The sequence below is a fragment of the Anas platyrhynchos genome, chromosome 6, assembly GCF_047663525.1.
Source record: "Anas platyrhynchos isolate ZD024472 breed Pekin duck chromosome 6, IASCAAS_PekinDuck_T2T, whole genome shotgun sequence".
Taxonomy (NCBI): Eukaryota; Metazoa; Chordata; class Aves; order Anseriformes; family Anatidae; genus Anas; species Anas platyrhynchos.
This window is the reverse complement of record NC_092592.1, coordinates 25,351,641-25,366,922: the sequence shown is the minus strand read 5'-3', so window position 1 is coordinate 25,366,922 and position 15,282 is coordinate 25,351,641. Positions and strand designations below refer to the sequence as shown.

Below are 15,282 nucleotides of genomic sequence, written 5' to 3'. Positions count from 1 at the left end.
GTATAGGATACATTTTGGGAAGTATCTAAACCTCTTCTAGTTTTCACAATCCAGAATTAAAATATTTTTAATATGTCTACTTCTTTCCCTTGAATTGGAAGTTCAAGATTCCAGAAACTAAATTTTGGAGCATTTCCTGTTATTTGCTGGAAAAATTGAGATGAAAATACCTGTCGAAATGACTCTTCTACCATGAGAACTATGGTGTTCAGAGGTTATCCCGTTTTATAATGAAACAGATTTGTAACTTTTTCTTCCTCTTTATTAGGTTACTTCTGTTTTCAATGAAGTGACATCATCCTTTCCTTTGAATCCTAAACTTCTACAACAGTTGGACAGTAAAAGACAGCAAGTCCAAATGACTGTTACAGAAACAAATCAAGAGTGGCAAGTGCTGCATCTGCGAGTCCACACTTTTGCTGCATGTGCAGTTGTGAACTTGCAGCAACTTCCAGAAAAATTAAATCCTGTTATAAAACCTTTAATGGAAGCTATCAAAAAAGAGGAGAATACACTAGTACAGAACTATGTGGCTTCATGCATAGCAAAGTTACTTCAGCAGTGTACAACGAGGTCTCCTTGTCCCAACTCAAAGATTATAAAAAATCTCTGCAACTCCCTCTGCGTGGATCCACATCTTACCCCACTGGCAGCGTGTCCTGCACAGCCTCAGAGTAGCCATGAAAATTCAAAAGGTATGATACTGCTGAGATCTTAACAATATGCCCGTGCTTGTCTTTGAACTGTTAAAAATGAGTGAGTCATGCTTTCAGTGTTTTTAAAATGCTAGCAACTAAGTCTTCATTTATTAGTAATTACTTCATTCAGGTATCTTGCAGTTGCACAGAGTGTATAGGTTAATGTTGTATGTATTTTTCATAAACTGTGTATAAAAGACTAGTTCTGACTTTGTTATTTACTGTTGTTCACCTATCATCATCAACTTCATTTACCTGCAATACGAAGCTTTTCACTGAAACTGTATCACCATGGAACCAGAGAGTATCTTGTCAGTAAGAAGGGAAAAAAAAATCTGACTTGTGTTATGTTCTGTAGTCTAGTAGAAAGATGAGTGTTTGAAATGGACAAAAAAATCCTGCACATACTACGGACATGGGCTTTCTTTAGATGACAGTTCATTTCCAAGAATGTATGGATTAATTGAACAATGCAAATTAAAACCATTAAAAATATAACATTTTTTAACCAACTTTAAGGTTTTACCATTATACATTTTATTTTTTTCATAACATATACATCTTCATCTCAGAGGAGTAATACATTGATATCTGATTGAAAATTAAACCAATTAACTTAAATAGAAACATCAACAAACCAAAAGATACTGATGGCATCAGTATATTTAAAAACTTGTGCAAAGGTTTCTTATTTGACTGAAGTCTTACTCTGTTTCTTGATGAGTAAGAATTCATCTGGCAGTTTGCACACAAATTTCCTTGTCAAGTCTTTAATACGCTCTTAACAGAGTAATTCTACTCCGTACTTTTTTTTTGTGTCTCTGAGGTTGATGATGCTTATCCATCTTCTTCAAAGCATGCTGAGATCTGCAGATGATTTGTGGGTGGCTATCACTTCCACCTACTTTTTAAACCACAGCTTAAATTGTTGTCAGCTATTCTGTCTTCTGTTGTAGGGCCCAACTCCGACAAAGATGGGATGCATCATACAGTTACTAAGCACAGGGGAATAATTACACTGTACAGACACCAGAAAGCTGCTTTTGCCATCACAAGTCGACGAGGTCCTACTCCAAAAGCTCCAAAAGCGCCAATTGCAGACCTCCCCACCAGCAGTAGTGGAAGCATTCCTACAGAACTTGACGAGGTGAAGTCCAAAGACTTGCATTTTCAACTTGCATGTCCACCCGTCCCCTTTATTAGTTTGAATTCAGTGAAGTCAATAGCATTACAAAAAGATAGTCCAGGATCTTTCCCTGAGAGAATGTAATGTTGATGAATAATTCTGTGATGCAAGCAGTATGTATTGCTTGATGATGTGTGTCATTAAGCAAATTAATAATTCTGAAATATTTTACATTTAGTACACTATATGAGTTTCTCTGTGAAAATCCATTTGTATGGATTTATACTATGATTATCACAATGGATTTTCCCAATGCTGTGATTGCATCCTGATACCCACATTAAATTTTGGTCATCTTGATGCGTAGTGGAAACTCAAAAGCATTAAAAACTACTTCAAATTCAACTAGAGTTAGGATGTACATCTGACCTCCATACCTGATGTGTTAAACCTTTTTCTGTAGCTGTTTTATTCATAGAAAACTACAAATGATCTAACGTGATCCTAATCATAACTATAATTACTGAACACCATTGTGGATTTTACTCCCAATTATTAGGGAGATTTATACCAATTTCAACTCTGAAGAGGGTGGGATCGGGAGAAGGAGTTAATAACACATCCAATATTGCTTTGGAAAATTTAGCTAATGTGTTGCTGTTCTTGGTGTCCTCCATATTGGCAATATCTGAAGTTCTGGAACTGGAACCAGTTGGAAGACTTAGAGATGAAATGGGTTTGTGTCAGCAAGAGCCACATGCCCAAATACCTAAAACTTAAATAATCTGCTATAAAAGACTTTCATTTTACCTGCATTAAAAAAAGTGAAGAAAAATATCAATTAACTTGCATGTTATAAATTCCCCCTATCAAAATCAAATGCCTGTGTAACAATGGGAGCTTCCTTGAAAATAATTGTCATCCAGAAAAATCAATAGCATGGTTGTGTGTAGAATGATATTTTTGCTTTGGTTGGTTGGTTGTTGTTTTGTCTTTTTTAACCATACATAATAAAGTAGTCTTACAGTTTAGGGCCTGTGTAGCAAATGTCTGTATAACTTCTGAATGCAGAAACAATGCTTCTGAGTTTGACCTTGTGTTAATAACCTGATAATGCTCCTATGTAAGCACTCTTACCAAATGAGCAAACTTAATTTTCATCATCTTCTAAGTTTGTTTAGAAAATGAAGCTTCTTTGAAGCAAACCAAAAAAATGTACTTAATTCTTAAGTGAATCTGTCCTCACTAATTTACTGAATTGTTTAATTCTAGGCTCAGAAACCATATGTTGTTCAGAGAAGAGGAGCTGAGTTTGCCTTATCTACTATAGCTAAACATTTTGGTGCTGAAATGGCAACGGGATTGCCACATCTCTGGGATGCTATGGTTGGCTCATTAAGGAACAACATTCACATAAACAATTTTGGTAACTATACTTTTGATTTAAGCTGAGGGATTACCTAGGATGGAGACAGCATGTTAATCTGAAACTGAACGCCTTTCCTGTTTTTTAACAGACCGAAAGTCCTTGCTGGAAAAAGGAGATGCACCTGCCCAGGAGCTAGTAAACTCTTTACAGGTTTTTGAAACAACAGCAGCTTCAATGGATGTTCAGCTTCATCCTCTGGTAATCATATTCCAAAGCAGCTTTTTGAATGAAGCAGTTTAGTCTGTTCATTGCCACTGTTTTAGGCCTTCATGTCCTTCATTTTGCCTAAACTTAAATGGGGCCAGTCTAGGACAAACTTGCAAGCTGGAATAAAATTCAACTTCTCTTCTGAAAGAATTTTTCAGTTCTGAAAATTAGATCATGTGAAGGAGCCATCTTAAACATTCTTTGGGAAGCAACAGTGATTTAAAGAAACTGTTTACTTCAGAATAATTTAGTAATTTGCTAATAGCTCATGCTAACTTCTCTTTTTTTCCCCACCTTCTATTCAGTTAATTCAGCACTTGCCTCATCTTTACATGTGCCTTCAACATCCCAGCACTGCAGTGAGACACATGGCTGCTCGTTGTGTAGGTGTTATGAGCAAAATAGCTACCATGGAAACAATGAATATCTTTCTAGAGCAAGTTCTACCGTGGCTGGGAGCAATAGATGACAACACCAAACAAGAAGGTGCAATTGAAGCACTTGCATGTATCCTTGCTTGAGTATTGAAAAATGCAAAAGACTCTTTTCGTTTGTATAACGTGGGGAGCAAAAGCTGTTGTCTAAAAATAATGGGAAGAGGAATTGAGGTAAAATGTCTTCCTCCTGTAGACAACAAATATAAGAAACTTATTTCCGTTGCTTTTCTTATTGATGTGGGAAAAAAAAAGTGAAGTTTTAGTGGAGACAATTCAGTATTTATTTTCCGTGTTACCCTCTGAGAACAAGCTAAAGAATGAATAAAACTTAAAACCACTGAAACTGAAAAACAGTAAAGTCAATATTTAGTGCCACCAAGGTGCACTGAGGTTAGTAGTGGAATTCTACTAAATCTAACTGGGGTAGATCAGACAACTTTATTTTTTCATTTCTTTGTTCAAATCAAGTTCAAACAAATCTTGTTTCTCTGAAGTAACATATTAATGACTTGTGCCTATTGTGAGTGAAATCTGCCAGGTATGTAATGATGTCAGACAATCCTGAACTGGTAGCAACTATTCCTTAATAGCTGATCCAGGTGTAATGGAACAGCTGGATGTAGGTATTGTTCCATACATCGTTCTTCTGGTGGTTCCAGTTCTGGGTAGAATGAGTGATCAGACAGACAGCGTACGTTTCATGGCTACTCAGTGCTTTGCAACACTAATTAGACTGATGCCTCTTGAGGTAAGCTGAAGTTTTAAGTATATGGAATATGTGAACTGTTTTGTCTCCACTTTTCTACCAGCCCAAGTTTCTGGTTTGTTACATGCTGAGTAAAAATTGTCTTTATACACTTTCAGTCCATATCAAGTAACTGACAATGTATTCTTTATAATGTAAAATAAGTAAAACTGGACCCTTTATGAACAATTTTCTAAATTAATATTAAAATAAAAAGGTATGTTTGTTGTTCATTGTCAAGAAACACATACAAACCAATACTCTGATTTAAACAGAGAAAATAAACAGCAGTAGTAGAAATAGTCTGGAGATGAGTACAGTTACTTATTCCTACCTCTTTTAAAATCAAAAGCCACAACCTACAGCTTTTGGTAGAACGCTAAATATATGATCCAGTGGTGTTTAATCAGTACTGATCTGTTTCTGTTTTTCACTCTTCCTACAAGATGCATACATCAGACACTTTTTAATACTGCACTTCAAAGACTTTAAGTCTTCCAAGTAACTTATTTTCACCACCAGATGGTAACAGAAGACAGTTCAGAATTCATTTGCATGTTTTAAACTGGAAAGAAAAAAAAAAGCCAGTTTACTTGATTTAGTATCTGTTACTATCTTGATTTTTAATGTAGTGTAATAGAACCTTAGAATCTGATAATTAGCGACCTGCCTTAAATGAAGCACTTTCCGTATGCTTAAACTAGAATGTTTAAGTTGAAAGTGAGAACAGCAAAAGCAACTGTGAAGGTGAACAATCTGACTGTCATGCTGCTGTTCGTTCCAGTGCCATTCACACCAGTGCTTTTCTTCATACATTTCCTAAATACAGTCCTATGGGATACGTAGCTTTCATTTTTTTAAAGCTAGTTTAGCATTCTTTACTGAGCATCTCTTCAAAGTGTAGAATGCTTGTTTTATTATCTGCTTACATACATATGTATGATAGTTCATGTTTTTTCTCCATAGTTAAAAACTTTGTTTTTAGAAATGCAAGACCTTATTTCAGATAATGGATAAGTAAAGGTACTACAGGTCTGAATATAATTGGGAGTTTATAATTTGTATTGTCATATTCATTTCTAATTGAGTAGAATAGAAAAGAATTTGCAATAAATGAATTGAGAACTTACCTATGCTCAATTTTCTGTATTTTTATTCTCAATTTCATTGTTCATTCTATTGAACCAGAAACATTTTTATATCTGACTGAGAGAAGGATTATTATATAAATCGTTCATCTTAAAATATATTTGAACCATATTAACTGGCATGAGACTCGCACTTAAGACATAATTCTTTTAAAAGGGAGGGTAGGAGGAGCACTTAAAGAAGTAGGCTGTCTGTGTGTATGTACTTAAATACCTTACTAGAACACTTACAGCATACGTAATCTGGGTTAGTTCCCTCTTCCTTTATTAAACACACATATGGTGGAATTACTTGACAGACCTGAGGTATTCTTCTCAGCCCCGAGCTCTCCCTAAGCAATAGTGACTTGAGTTTTCACATTTCACATTGCTCAAAGTGGAGGTGGCCCAGGAACCTGGGATTAGAGATGTGCTGATGAACACATCAATGCCTCTTTTGCTACTGTATTATTAACAAGAAAGAATGTCTGTTGAGCATACTTGCTATCCACGGATACTTTCTTTGGGCTTCTGGCCTGGTATGGGAAATACCTAGGAAGTCATAGTCTGCTGCTATGAAGCTGGGGGGGCTTAGAACTTTCTTTTTTCTTCGTTGTTTTCATTTGTCCTACAGACTTCAGCGTGTAAATATAATCCCACTAAGATCTGTAGGAGAAATGCATCTAACTTTGGATGGTAGCTTGTGGCTAAGGAGAAGTAGGTGTCAAAAGATTCTCCAGCCAGAGAAACTGCCTGGTTAGAGGAACAATAGCTCAGCCATTGTGAAGTCTTACAAGCATGACCAGGATATCCCCTCTTCTTCGCAAGTTTATATAAGCTTTTCATCATGCCCATTGGAGCACAATTTGTGCTGTGCATCATACAACTCTGGATGAGTTGATCTGCAAGGAATCAAACAGGTATAGCACAGAATATGGATTTATACAGTTAAGAAGATTGCATATCTTTGCTACCTATTTAAAATATCTAAGCTTGGATGAGGTTTTATTTCTTATCTATGTGAGAATTAAGTATTGTAGCCCTAACATTGCTGCTTTAAAAAAAAACTATTTTAGGCTGGTATACCAGATCCACCAAACATGTCTGAAGAATTAATACGAATGAAAGCTAAGGAACGCCACTTTCTGGAACAATTACTGGATGGAAAAAAACTGGAAAACTATAAAATTCCAGTACCAATCAAAGCAGAGCTCAGAAAATACCAGCAGGTAACAGCTTATATTTATATTTTAAAATAATAGTAAGTTCTGATCTGATGGGGTTTTATGGAAGGGTAGGAGTCATTTGGGCGTTGGGCATTTTGCTTGGGGATGTTCATTGTTTTTGTCTGTTTTGTTTGTTCTTTATCATCTGAACAATGTGCATATTAGACTCTTGGGTAAGGAAGACCAACTAAGAAACACATTCAATTTTATTTCTTCAATTATTTGTTTACCCTTTTGATTCTCTTAATTTTTCTCAAGGAATGGCCAATGGGCTCTGCCTTACTTAGGTTGCCTGTGGTAGCTCACCACTGCAAAGCCAGGCCTCCTTGTTCTGTTTGGCCTTTTATGTTTCTACCTTCATTCTCTGATTTGAGTGAATGGGATGTAGCATATGCATCTATGAGGATCCTTGGTTGTGGTGGTGGTTGTTGTTGTTGTTCTTGTTTTTCAGAACTTACAGACTCCGGTGCAACACCCAGTTGTACTTTAGGAGTTTGTATTTATGTATGAAGGATGTAGGGTAGGGAAATGACTCATAACTTGGCAGTAACAGAAGATAGAACACGCTGATGTTTGAAGTGAAGTTCAGCTAGCCAAAAGAGTTACTTTTTAATTCTGAGTCACTTCTTCATTTTCTGATTTCAGGATGGAGTTAACTGGTTGGCGTTTCTCAATAAATACAAACTTCATGGAATTCTTTGTGATGATATGGGCTTAGGAAAAACTTTACAGTCCATTTGTATTCTAGCAGGGGATCATTGCCTCAGGTAAGCTTAAGTGAATGTTCTATCTTAAGGATTTCAACAGCAGTTTTTATCTATGGTTATGATTCTGGACATGGTCCTGGGCAAACAGGTGTAGGTGGCCCGCTTTGAGCAGCAGGGGGATTGGAGCAGATGACCTCTGGAGGTCCCTTCCAGCCTCAGCTATTTTGTGACCACCACCCCAATGACAACTACAGACAACAAACACCAAAACAAACACACGCTTTGGTTTTGATATTCTTAAAGGGCTCAAGAGTATGCAAGAACAAAACTGGTGGACAGTGTTCCTCTTCCCTCCTTGGTGGTGTGTCCTCCTACACTCACGGGACACTGGGTGGATGAAGTGGGAAAGTTTTGCTCCAAGGAATATCTTAATCCTTTGCACTATACAGGACCTCCTACTGAAAGAGCAAGGTAAGGCATTTTGCACTTTGCAGTTATGACTTAGGCAGAGTAAAATATCACAGTTTTGTAATTCACTTTACAACTGAAGCATAGTTTGTGGACATAGTACAACTTGTGACAATACTTTTAAAGGCTGCAGTATAAGATGTATGTAAGGAACACTTCAGTTATGACTTTCTCTTTTGTGTTAAGATTGCAACACCAGGTGAAAAGACACAATCTCATAGTAGCTTCATACGATGTTGTGAGAAACGACATTGATTTCTTCAGGTAAGAATTGGTTGGTTTTCTGAGGTTTTTAATAGATTAAAACTTTAATCTATGCTACTTAAGTCTATGTTCTTGTTTTCTAGAAATATTAAGTTTAATTACTGCATTCTTGATGAAGGTCATGTAATAAAAAATGGAAAAACAAAACTATCAAAAGCAGTAAAACAGCTGACTGCCAATTACAGGATAATTCTTTCTGGGACACCAATCCAGGTAACTGCTATCCTTTTTTTCTACGGAGCTGGGTGAACAAGAAAGCTAGGGAGCTAGGAACAAGAAAAGAGGATCTATTTTGCATTGTTTTATTGTGCTGCTGATCAGAGTTTTCCAGTTCCAAGTAAACATTGTAAAATAAGCTTTTAATTACTAACTGTTTGAAACTCAATCTTTTTCCTTTCCCAGTATGCCCATATACTGGGATGAATGGGTGCAGGATCCATGGTATTGTTTGCAACAAGACTACCACTCTTTAAGTACTAGGCACGATTTGTCTCTGGAGAATCTGTCCCATCCAGGATTAAGACCACTGGCAACCCAGGAGGGTTTTGTTGCCCAGAAGAATTCAGGGTGTGGCTTAAGACATCAGACACAGTAGAAAGTCCATTTAGGTGTTAAAGAGTATGTGATTTGGGCTGATGAAAAATACCCCAGGTTTTAAGCAGTTCAAAATTGTGTTGAGATGTTACATTTGTAATCTTCTAGCAGTGTTAAATATTTATTGAAATGTTCCTGATAATTTGGAACAATTCATTACGTTTGAAAATAATTTAACAAATGTTTCTTTTATGTTCAGAACAACGTCTTAGAGTTGTGGTCATTGTTTGACTTCCTTATGCCAGGATTTTTGGGTACTGAACGCCAATTTGCAGCTCGTTATGGCAAACCAATATTGGCAAGTAGAGATGCCCGAAGCTCGAGTCGTGAACAAGAGGCTGGTAAGGATCAAATATTAAATCCTGGTTTTCTTGTATTTGTAAATGAGTACTGCTAACAAAAAGAGAAAGTGTAGCCAGTTTCAACAAAAGGGTTTATTTAGTGCTGAATGTTTGGAAGTATTTTCTACAATACTTACTGCTGCTGTTTCCTTCACTTAGGGGTTCTTGCAATGGAAGCACTGCACCGCCAAGTTCTGCCATTCCTGCTAAGGAGAATGAAAGAGGATGTTCTGCAAGATCTTCCACCCAAAATTATTCAAGATTATTACTGTATTCTCAGTCCTTTACAGGTATGTTTAAAAAGTGGTTGGAAGCCTAGCATTTTTTTTTTTTTTAGCACGGATACAAGACCAGAAGGGAACTGCTTGCAGTTCTGTATTCCTGTGTCAGTTGGATACCGCATCTGACATTTATCTTGTGCTACAATACTAAGACATTTTTCTAGTAGCACGTGCTTAAAACTATGTTCTGTCCAGTAGAGTATTTCTTAATTTCTGTCTAATTCTACAAGAACAATTTACAGGCATCTGTAGATTTTCTTAACAAATACCTTCCAAGTTGAAAGAAACTAACTTATAAGTGATTACACTGTTACATTACATGACCTGAACTTGAAATTAAATTTGAAAACCAATTGTTCATCTTATTTCTCTTGGGGAGGGGGAAATGCATACTTATTTGTCTGTCTGGGGTGTGGTTTACAGGTTCAGCTTTACGAAGACTTTGCCAAGTCCCGTGCCAAATGTGATATTGATGAAACAGTTTCTTCAATTTCAATGAGTGAAGAAACTGAAAAACCAAAGCTTAAGGCTACAGGCCATGTATTTCAGGTACATTTTACTTGAATATTTGTGACTAACTCGTTCACTTATTTATGGTAATTATATTTCTGTGTTTAACTAAAACTGACAATGATAATAGTTAACTTAAACAACTGTGGCCATACAGTCTAATAAAAATATTTATAATTTGGGATTAGTTTGCCTCAGTAGTGATATATAGCTATTATGCTTAAATTATGTATTAATGCCTTAACAGGTTTTCTTAATTTAAAGGTGTGACTTCAATTGAATGAAAATATACCTTAAAGTCTAACTTGTGGAATGTGGCCAAGTAGCTTCAATACTTACCTGTAATTATATTGTTGCTAACAGTTTCTTATTATTCCTTTAATAATCAAAGGCATTGCAATATTTACGAAAGCTATGCAACCATCCAGCACTAGTGCTAACAACCCAGCATCCAGAATATAAAAGAATTACAGATCAACTTGCAGCTCATAATTCATCCCTTCGAGATATCCAACATGCACCTAAGTTGTCTGCTTTAAAACAAGTAAGTAGATTTCTACATTGTGCCTTAATAGGTCTCTATTGATGTTACGGCTTGCTGTTTTAAGATTCCACCAAATTGAAAACTGATAAAAACATGAGTTAAGTAGCAGATGAAATAAAGTACAAGGATTTCCTTTAAGGTTTATGCCCTATTTTGCTGTTTAGCCATGGAAACTTCAAATGAGAGGTAGAATAGAAAGGGCAAACTTGTTTCAAAGCAATGAGGTTTACGTAATATTTGCTGCCTTGTCAGAAACCGTACTTTTATTCTGCTTCTTTCTGCAATGTGAGAGCAAGGCGTAACATTTTTCTCCTATTTATTATACAGGAGACTATTAACTTGACTAAATTAGATGATGTTAAAGACTTTAATTTTCTTCATTTTGTTTTATTTACAGTAGAATTTATATTCTGACAACTCTTGAAAATTTGTCATAGTCTGACTCCACAGTCCAACTGTCCCCTATGTCATTTGAGTGGCTGTCATTTACAGACTTCTTTCTGTAATAGACTGGGTTTCTCTTCTACTTCTGGTAGTCCATCCATGCCAATATTTACATGGGATTTACTGTTACTTTGACATACCTTAATTTAATGCTCTTTTACTTAAAGCTGCTGCTAGACTGTGGTTTGGGGAATGGTGGATCTTCAGAGAGTGGTACAGAAGCTGTTGTGGCCCAGCACAGAATACTTATCTTCTGTCAACTTAAGAGCATGCTGGATATAGTGGAGCATGACCTTCTCAGACCTCAGTTACCTTCAGTTACTTATTTACGACTAGATGGTAGCATACCTGCTGGCCAGAGGCATTCCATTGTTTCACGGTAAGCATGTGTGTTTATGACCAATAGGAAGACAATTGCAATGAGTTATATTGTTTGTGGAACAAAGCTGTTCTTGCCCGTGGGACCTCTTCTATATATAGAAATACTGAAGTTTAGCATGCCTGTGACTGATTTTGTATTGTACTGTCAGGTCATCACTGCCTAATTTACTTAATAAATAAATAAGTACAGCACTTCCACAAGTGAAAGCCTATGTTAATAGCAAGAGACTGCAACACAACTGAAGTATTGCCTATTTTGGATGACTTTTAAAAACAAATCTTGAAGTTGAATCTGGCAAAGAATTAAAACACATCTTCGCTATGCACATTAACTGAAATTTTTCCCCAAAACTTCCATTCGGTTAATATGTATAGCGAAGATGTGGTTTAAGGACATGGTTTAGTGAGTAATGGTGGTTGGGGAACAGTTGGACCAGGTGATCTTGGAGGTCTTTCCCAACCTTAATGATTCTATCTGCTCTTCCTCTACTACTTCAGTAGTAAAGACATAACCAAATTGAAGGCAAAACAGGAGTACGTGGGGTATACTTGTGACAAGTGGTATATGAAGAGGTTTATATTAAAAACAAATGCATTAACTTGTGAAGCACCTCGGTGTTCTGTGTTATCATTTGTGTATATCATGCTGATCCTGGAAATGATTACAGTTTCGTTTTTACAGTCTTTTGCTCTTGGAGACCATTTTTTGTCTCTGTAAACCTTGGTTAAACCAGAGGATCTTAACTGTAAGATAATCTACTCCTTGTTGGAGGAAGAGCCCTAAGAGACTTGGTATATGGGAACATTAGAGCTATTTTCTACTACATGCTTACCATGGCTCTTGAAGCATATGCTTGGATCCTTAGAAGCTTGACTTTTACTGGAGTAAAAATTAGAGAAAAATCTGAGTGTGCTGCCAGAAGAAATGAGAACACTCAAGGGTCTGAGAAGGTGGGGGAGATGGCGACGATGGGTTGGTACAAAATAATGCCAGAAATATCATAGTACTTCTCTTGTTCAGATTATAACTTTTGTTGTTTTTGACCACTAAACCTGTCAGCTTTTTTTATTTAGAACTTAATTAGTAATCAGCTACTTAATATTTTTGTACTTCTTACTCAGTATTAGATCAGCTACCACTGAATACAAAGGAACCTTAAGCAGATGAGGTTTGTGATTCCATTATGTAATTAATTAATTATACCATGCTTAACTTTATTTTTTATATACAGGTTTAATAATGACCCATCTATTGATGTTCTGTTGCTCACCACTCATGTTGGTGGATTGGGACTTAACTTGACAGGGGCAGATACAGTAGTGTTTGTGGAACATGACTGGAACCCAATGAGAGACCTGCAAGCCATGGACCGCGCACACCGAATTGGGCAGGTAAACAACTCATAATTTCCCATACACTTTCTCTTACCGAACCCTTCTTTCTTCAGATTTGGATAAGTTTGTAGCATATAACACAAGTGATCTCTGGTGGTTTCAACCTAGTTAAATGCTTCCACTGACATAGCTTCATACTCATTCTTTTTGCCTAACATCAGTCAAAATTGAAAGTACAATTACTGAAGGGTAAATCTAAGCCAAGCTGCTTCCAGGCCATCTGTGACAAATAGATAAAAAAAGGTTATGCTTTCTTGAATACCCAAGATACTATTTTTTTACCTTGTTTTTCCCCTTTCAGAAACGCGTTGTTAATGTATATCGCCTGATAACCAGGGGAACTCTGGAGGAGAAGATTATGGGTCTCCAGAAGTTCAAAATGAATATTGCAAATACAGTAATCAGCCAAGAAAATGCAAGCCTACAGAGCATGGGAACAGAACAGCTTCTTGATCTGTTCACTCTTGACAAGGTAAAGAGCCGTTTTCACAAATAGCTACCAAAACTAGAGAATGCTGAGGGAAAAGGTTTGCTTTGAAATATGAAAGTTAACCAAATGAATACCTGAAATAGAATAATGAATAGAAATTAGCTCTCTGAAAAACAGCAGTAAGGGAGGTGTAATGTTCCCAATCAGACTTAAATAATTTTGTAGGAATTACTTATAAAGGGAAAATTAGGAATATATGGTCACAATCAGTAAATGTTTCTGAAAAAAATCTTCTCTATATTGATATTGGTGGTTTGTTTTTTTTTTTTTTTTTTGAAGGATGGAAAAACTGAAAAAGCTGATACCTCTACCTCTTCGGGGAAAGCATCAATGAAATCAGTACTCGAAAACCTTGGAGAACTATGGGATCAAGAACAGTATGATACTGAATACAGTCTTGAAAACTTTATGCATTCGTTAAAGTAACCATCATATATTTGTAATACAACTGCTGCTAGTTCACGTATTTTTTCTGCTGATATTCAGCAAACTTCAAAGCATATATAGTGAACCTTTAGCTTAATGTGTAAATAGATTTATTGAAAGAATTTTCAAAAGACTGGCACTGACTAGTGTCACCTGTTTCACTGGGGAGTTATTCTGTCTTAAACATTTGCACTGTATAAAAGAACTTTAAATGTAAACATTGCAAGGTGGTTTGAATTTTACTTGTTCTGAATGGCTGCAAATTCTTACTTGGTAGAAGAATAAAACAAAGCAGGTTTTTACATATGTTAACAAACGTTACTTCTGTTTGACGTAAGTCACCATTTTTTCTTTCTGTATCTGTAACAGTTCTGTACAGTTGTTTCAAGTGAGTACTTCAGGTTGTTCAGTGTACATTTTTCTTTTAAACACAACTTGCTTTTATGATGTATTAAAAAATGTTTCAACTTAAACTTTCATTCAGATCATTTCAGGACTTGTATCACCAGAGGCAAAGCCCAAAAGCCTTGAAAGTATTAAGTAATTGAATGGCACTAGGTATGTGCACCCACCTTTGTATATTGATTATAAATACACTCTTCAGTCTTTTGACACCATCTTGAGAGAACAGCTGACTTGAACTTTTTACTGTAATGAGCTATACTAAATACAGGTAATGGTCTATTTGAGGCCCTATTTGCATCCTGTTAGCAGGGGTGTACTTTTTTTAATTTATCTATAAGGCTAGAATATAGCCACTTTGAGAGATGCACGTATTCAGTATGTTTCAATCCTATATATTTTTTTGTAACTAAAAAGAAATTAAATATACAAACATTTTCCAGAAGTAGATTTTACACTGTCTAGGATTCTAAAATCCATGCTAAAGTGATGACTGTTTACTAAACTGATGCATGATTTAAAGCTTCTTACAGGAATAGGGCAGATTTTTTTCTTTAGGAGAGCATATACATAGAAATACCTACATTCAGTTTGAGGGAATTGAGTAGTTAAAATCATGTAATAAAGATAGTAAGAGACTTATAGCAGTGAGTGAAAATAATATGGCTGTATGTTAAGCAGCTTTTTATAAAAGGGAGGCAGTAGCAAAAGTGTATTTCTAGATGTGCATATGTACCAATATATGCACTTTTATAAATATTTAATTATAGATAACTTACAGCAGTTGTCTGAATACATAGACTATATGTATAAATATAAAACCTAAGGTTTGTAGCTTGCTGTGTGCTTAAGCATCAGAGCTTAAAAACCACCAGAGACCTCAACTATGTAAAATAAGATTGTTTTAAAACAATATATATAAATCAAAATTGTTCTGCAGCATTGGAGATGAATTAAATGTCACATTTCAGTAGTTATGAACTGCCATACTGTAACTAAATTAGCATTCCATGAAAATAAAACTAGGAATATATAACTTG

The 15,282-nt window shown here is 35.9% G+C and overlaps 1 protein-coding gene across 2 annotated transcripts in view; it reads left to right on the top strand.

Annotated features, from left to right (window-relative positions):
• BTAF1 (B-TFIID TATA-box binding protein associated factor 1) overlaps window positions 1-15,282 on the top strand; it is a 45,127-nt gene extending 29,845 nt beyond the window's left edge. For both annotated transcript variants that reach the window (XM_027460389.3, XM_038181204.2), the window contains exons 20-38: window positions 269-695; window positions 1,655-1,845; window positions 3,097-3,250; window positions 3,342-3,451; window positions 3,766-3,967; window positions 4,497-4,645; window positions 6,846-6,998; window positions 7,641-7,762; window positions 8,006-8,173; window positions 8,357-8,434; window positions 8,518-8,647; window positions 9,228-9,369; window positions 9,529-9,659; window positions 10,074-10,199; window positions 10,552-10,704; window positions 11,316-11,527; window positions 12,762-12,921; window positions 13,226-13,396; window positions 13,694-15,282. In XM_027460389.3, the coding sequence (XP_027316190.2) occupies window positions 269-695; window positions 1,655-1,845; window positions 3,097-3,250; window positions 3,342-3,451; window positions 3,766-3,967; window positions 4,497-4,645; window positions 6,846-6,998; window positions 7,641-7,762; window positions 8,006-8,173; window positions 8,357-8,434; window positions 8,518-8,647; window positions 9,228-9,369; window positions 9,529-9,659; window positions 10,074-10,199; window positions 10,552-10,704; window positions 11,316-11,527; window positions 12,762-12,921; window positions 13,226-13,396; window positions 13,694-13,840 (3,126 nt within the window). In that variant the 3' untranslated portion in view covers window positions 13,841-15,282. The remainder of the gene's footprint in view (window positions 1-268; window positions 696-1,654; window positions 1,846-3,096; window positions 3,251-3,341; window positions 3,452-3,765; window positions 3,968-4,496; window positions 4,646-6,845; window positions 6,999-7,640; window positions 7,763-8,005; window positions 8,174-8,356; window positions 8,435-8,517; window positions 8,648-9,227; window positions 9,370-9,528; window positions 9,660-10,073; window positions 10,200-10,551; window positions 10,705-11,315; window positions 11,528-12,761; window positions 12,922-13,225; window positions 13,397-13,693) is intronic.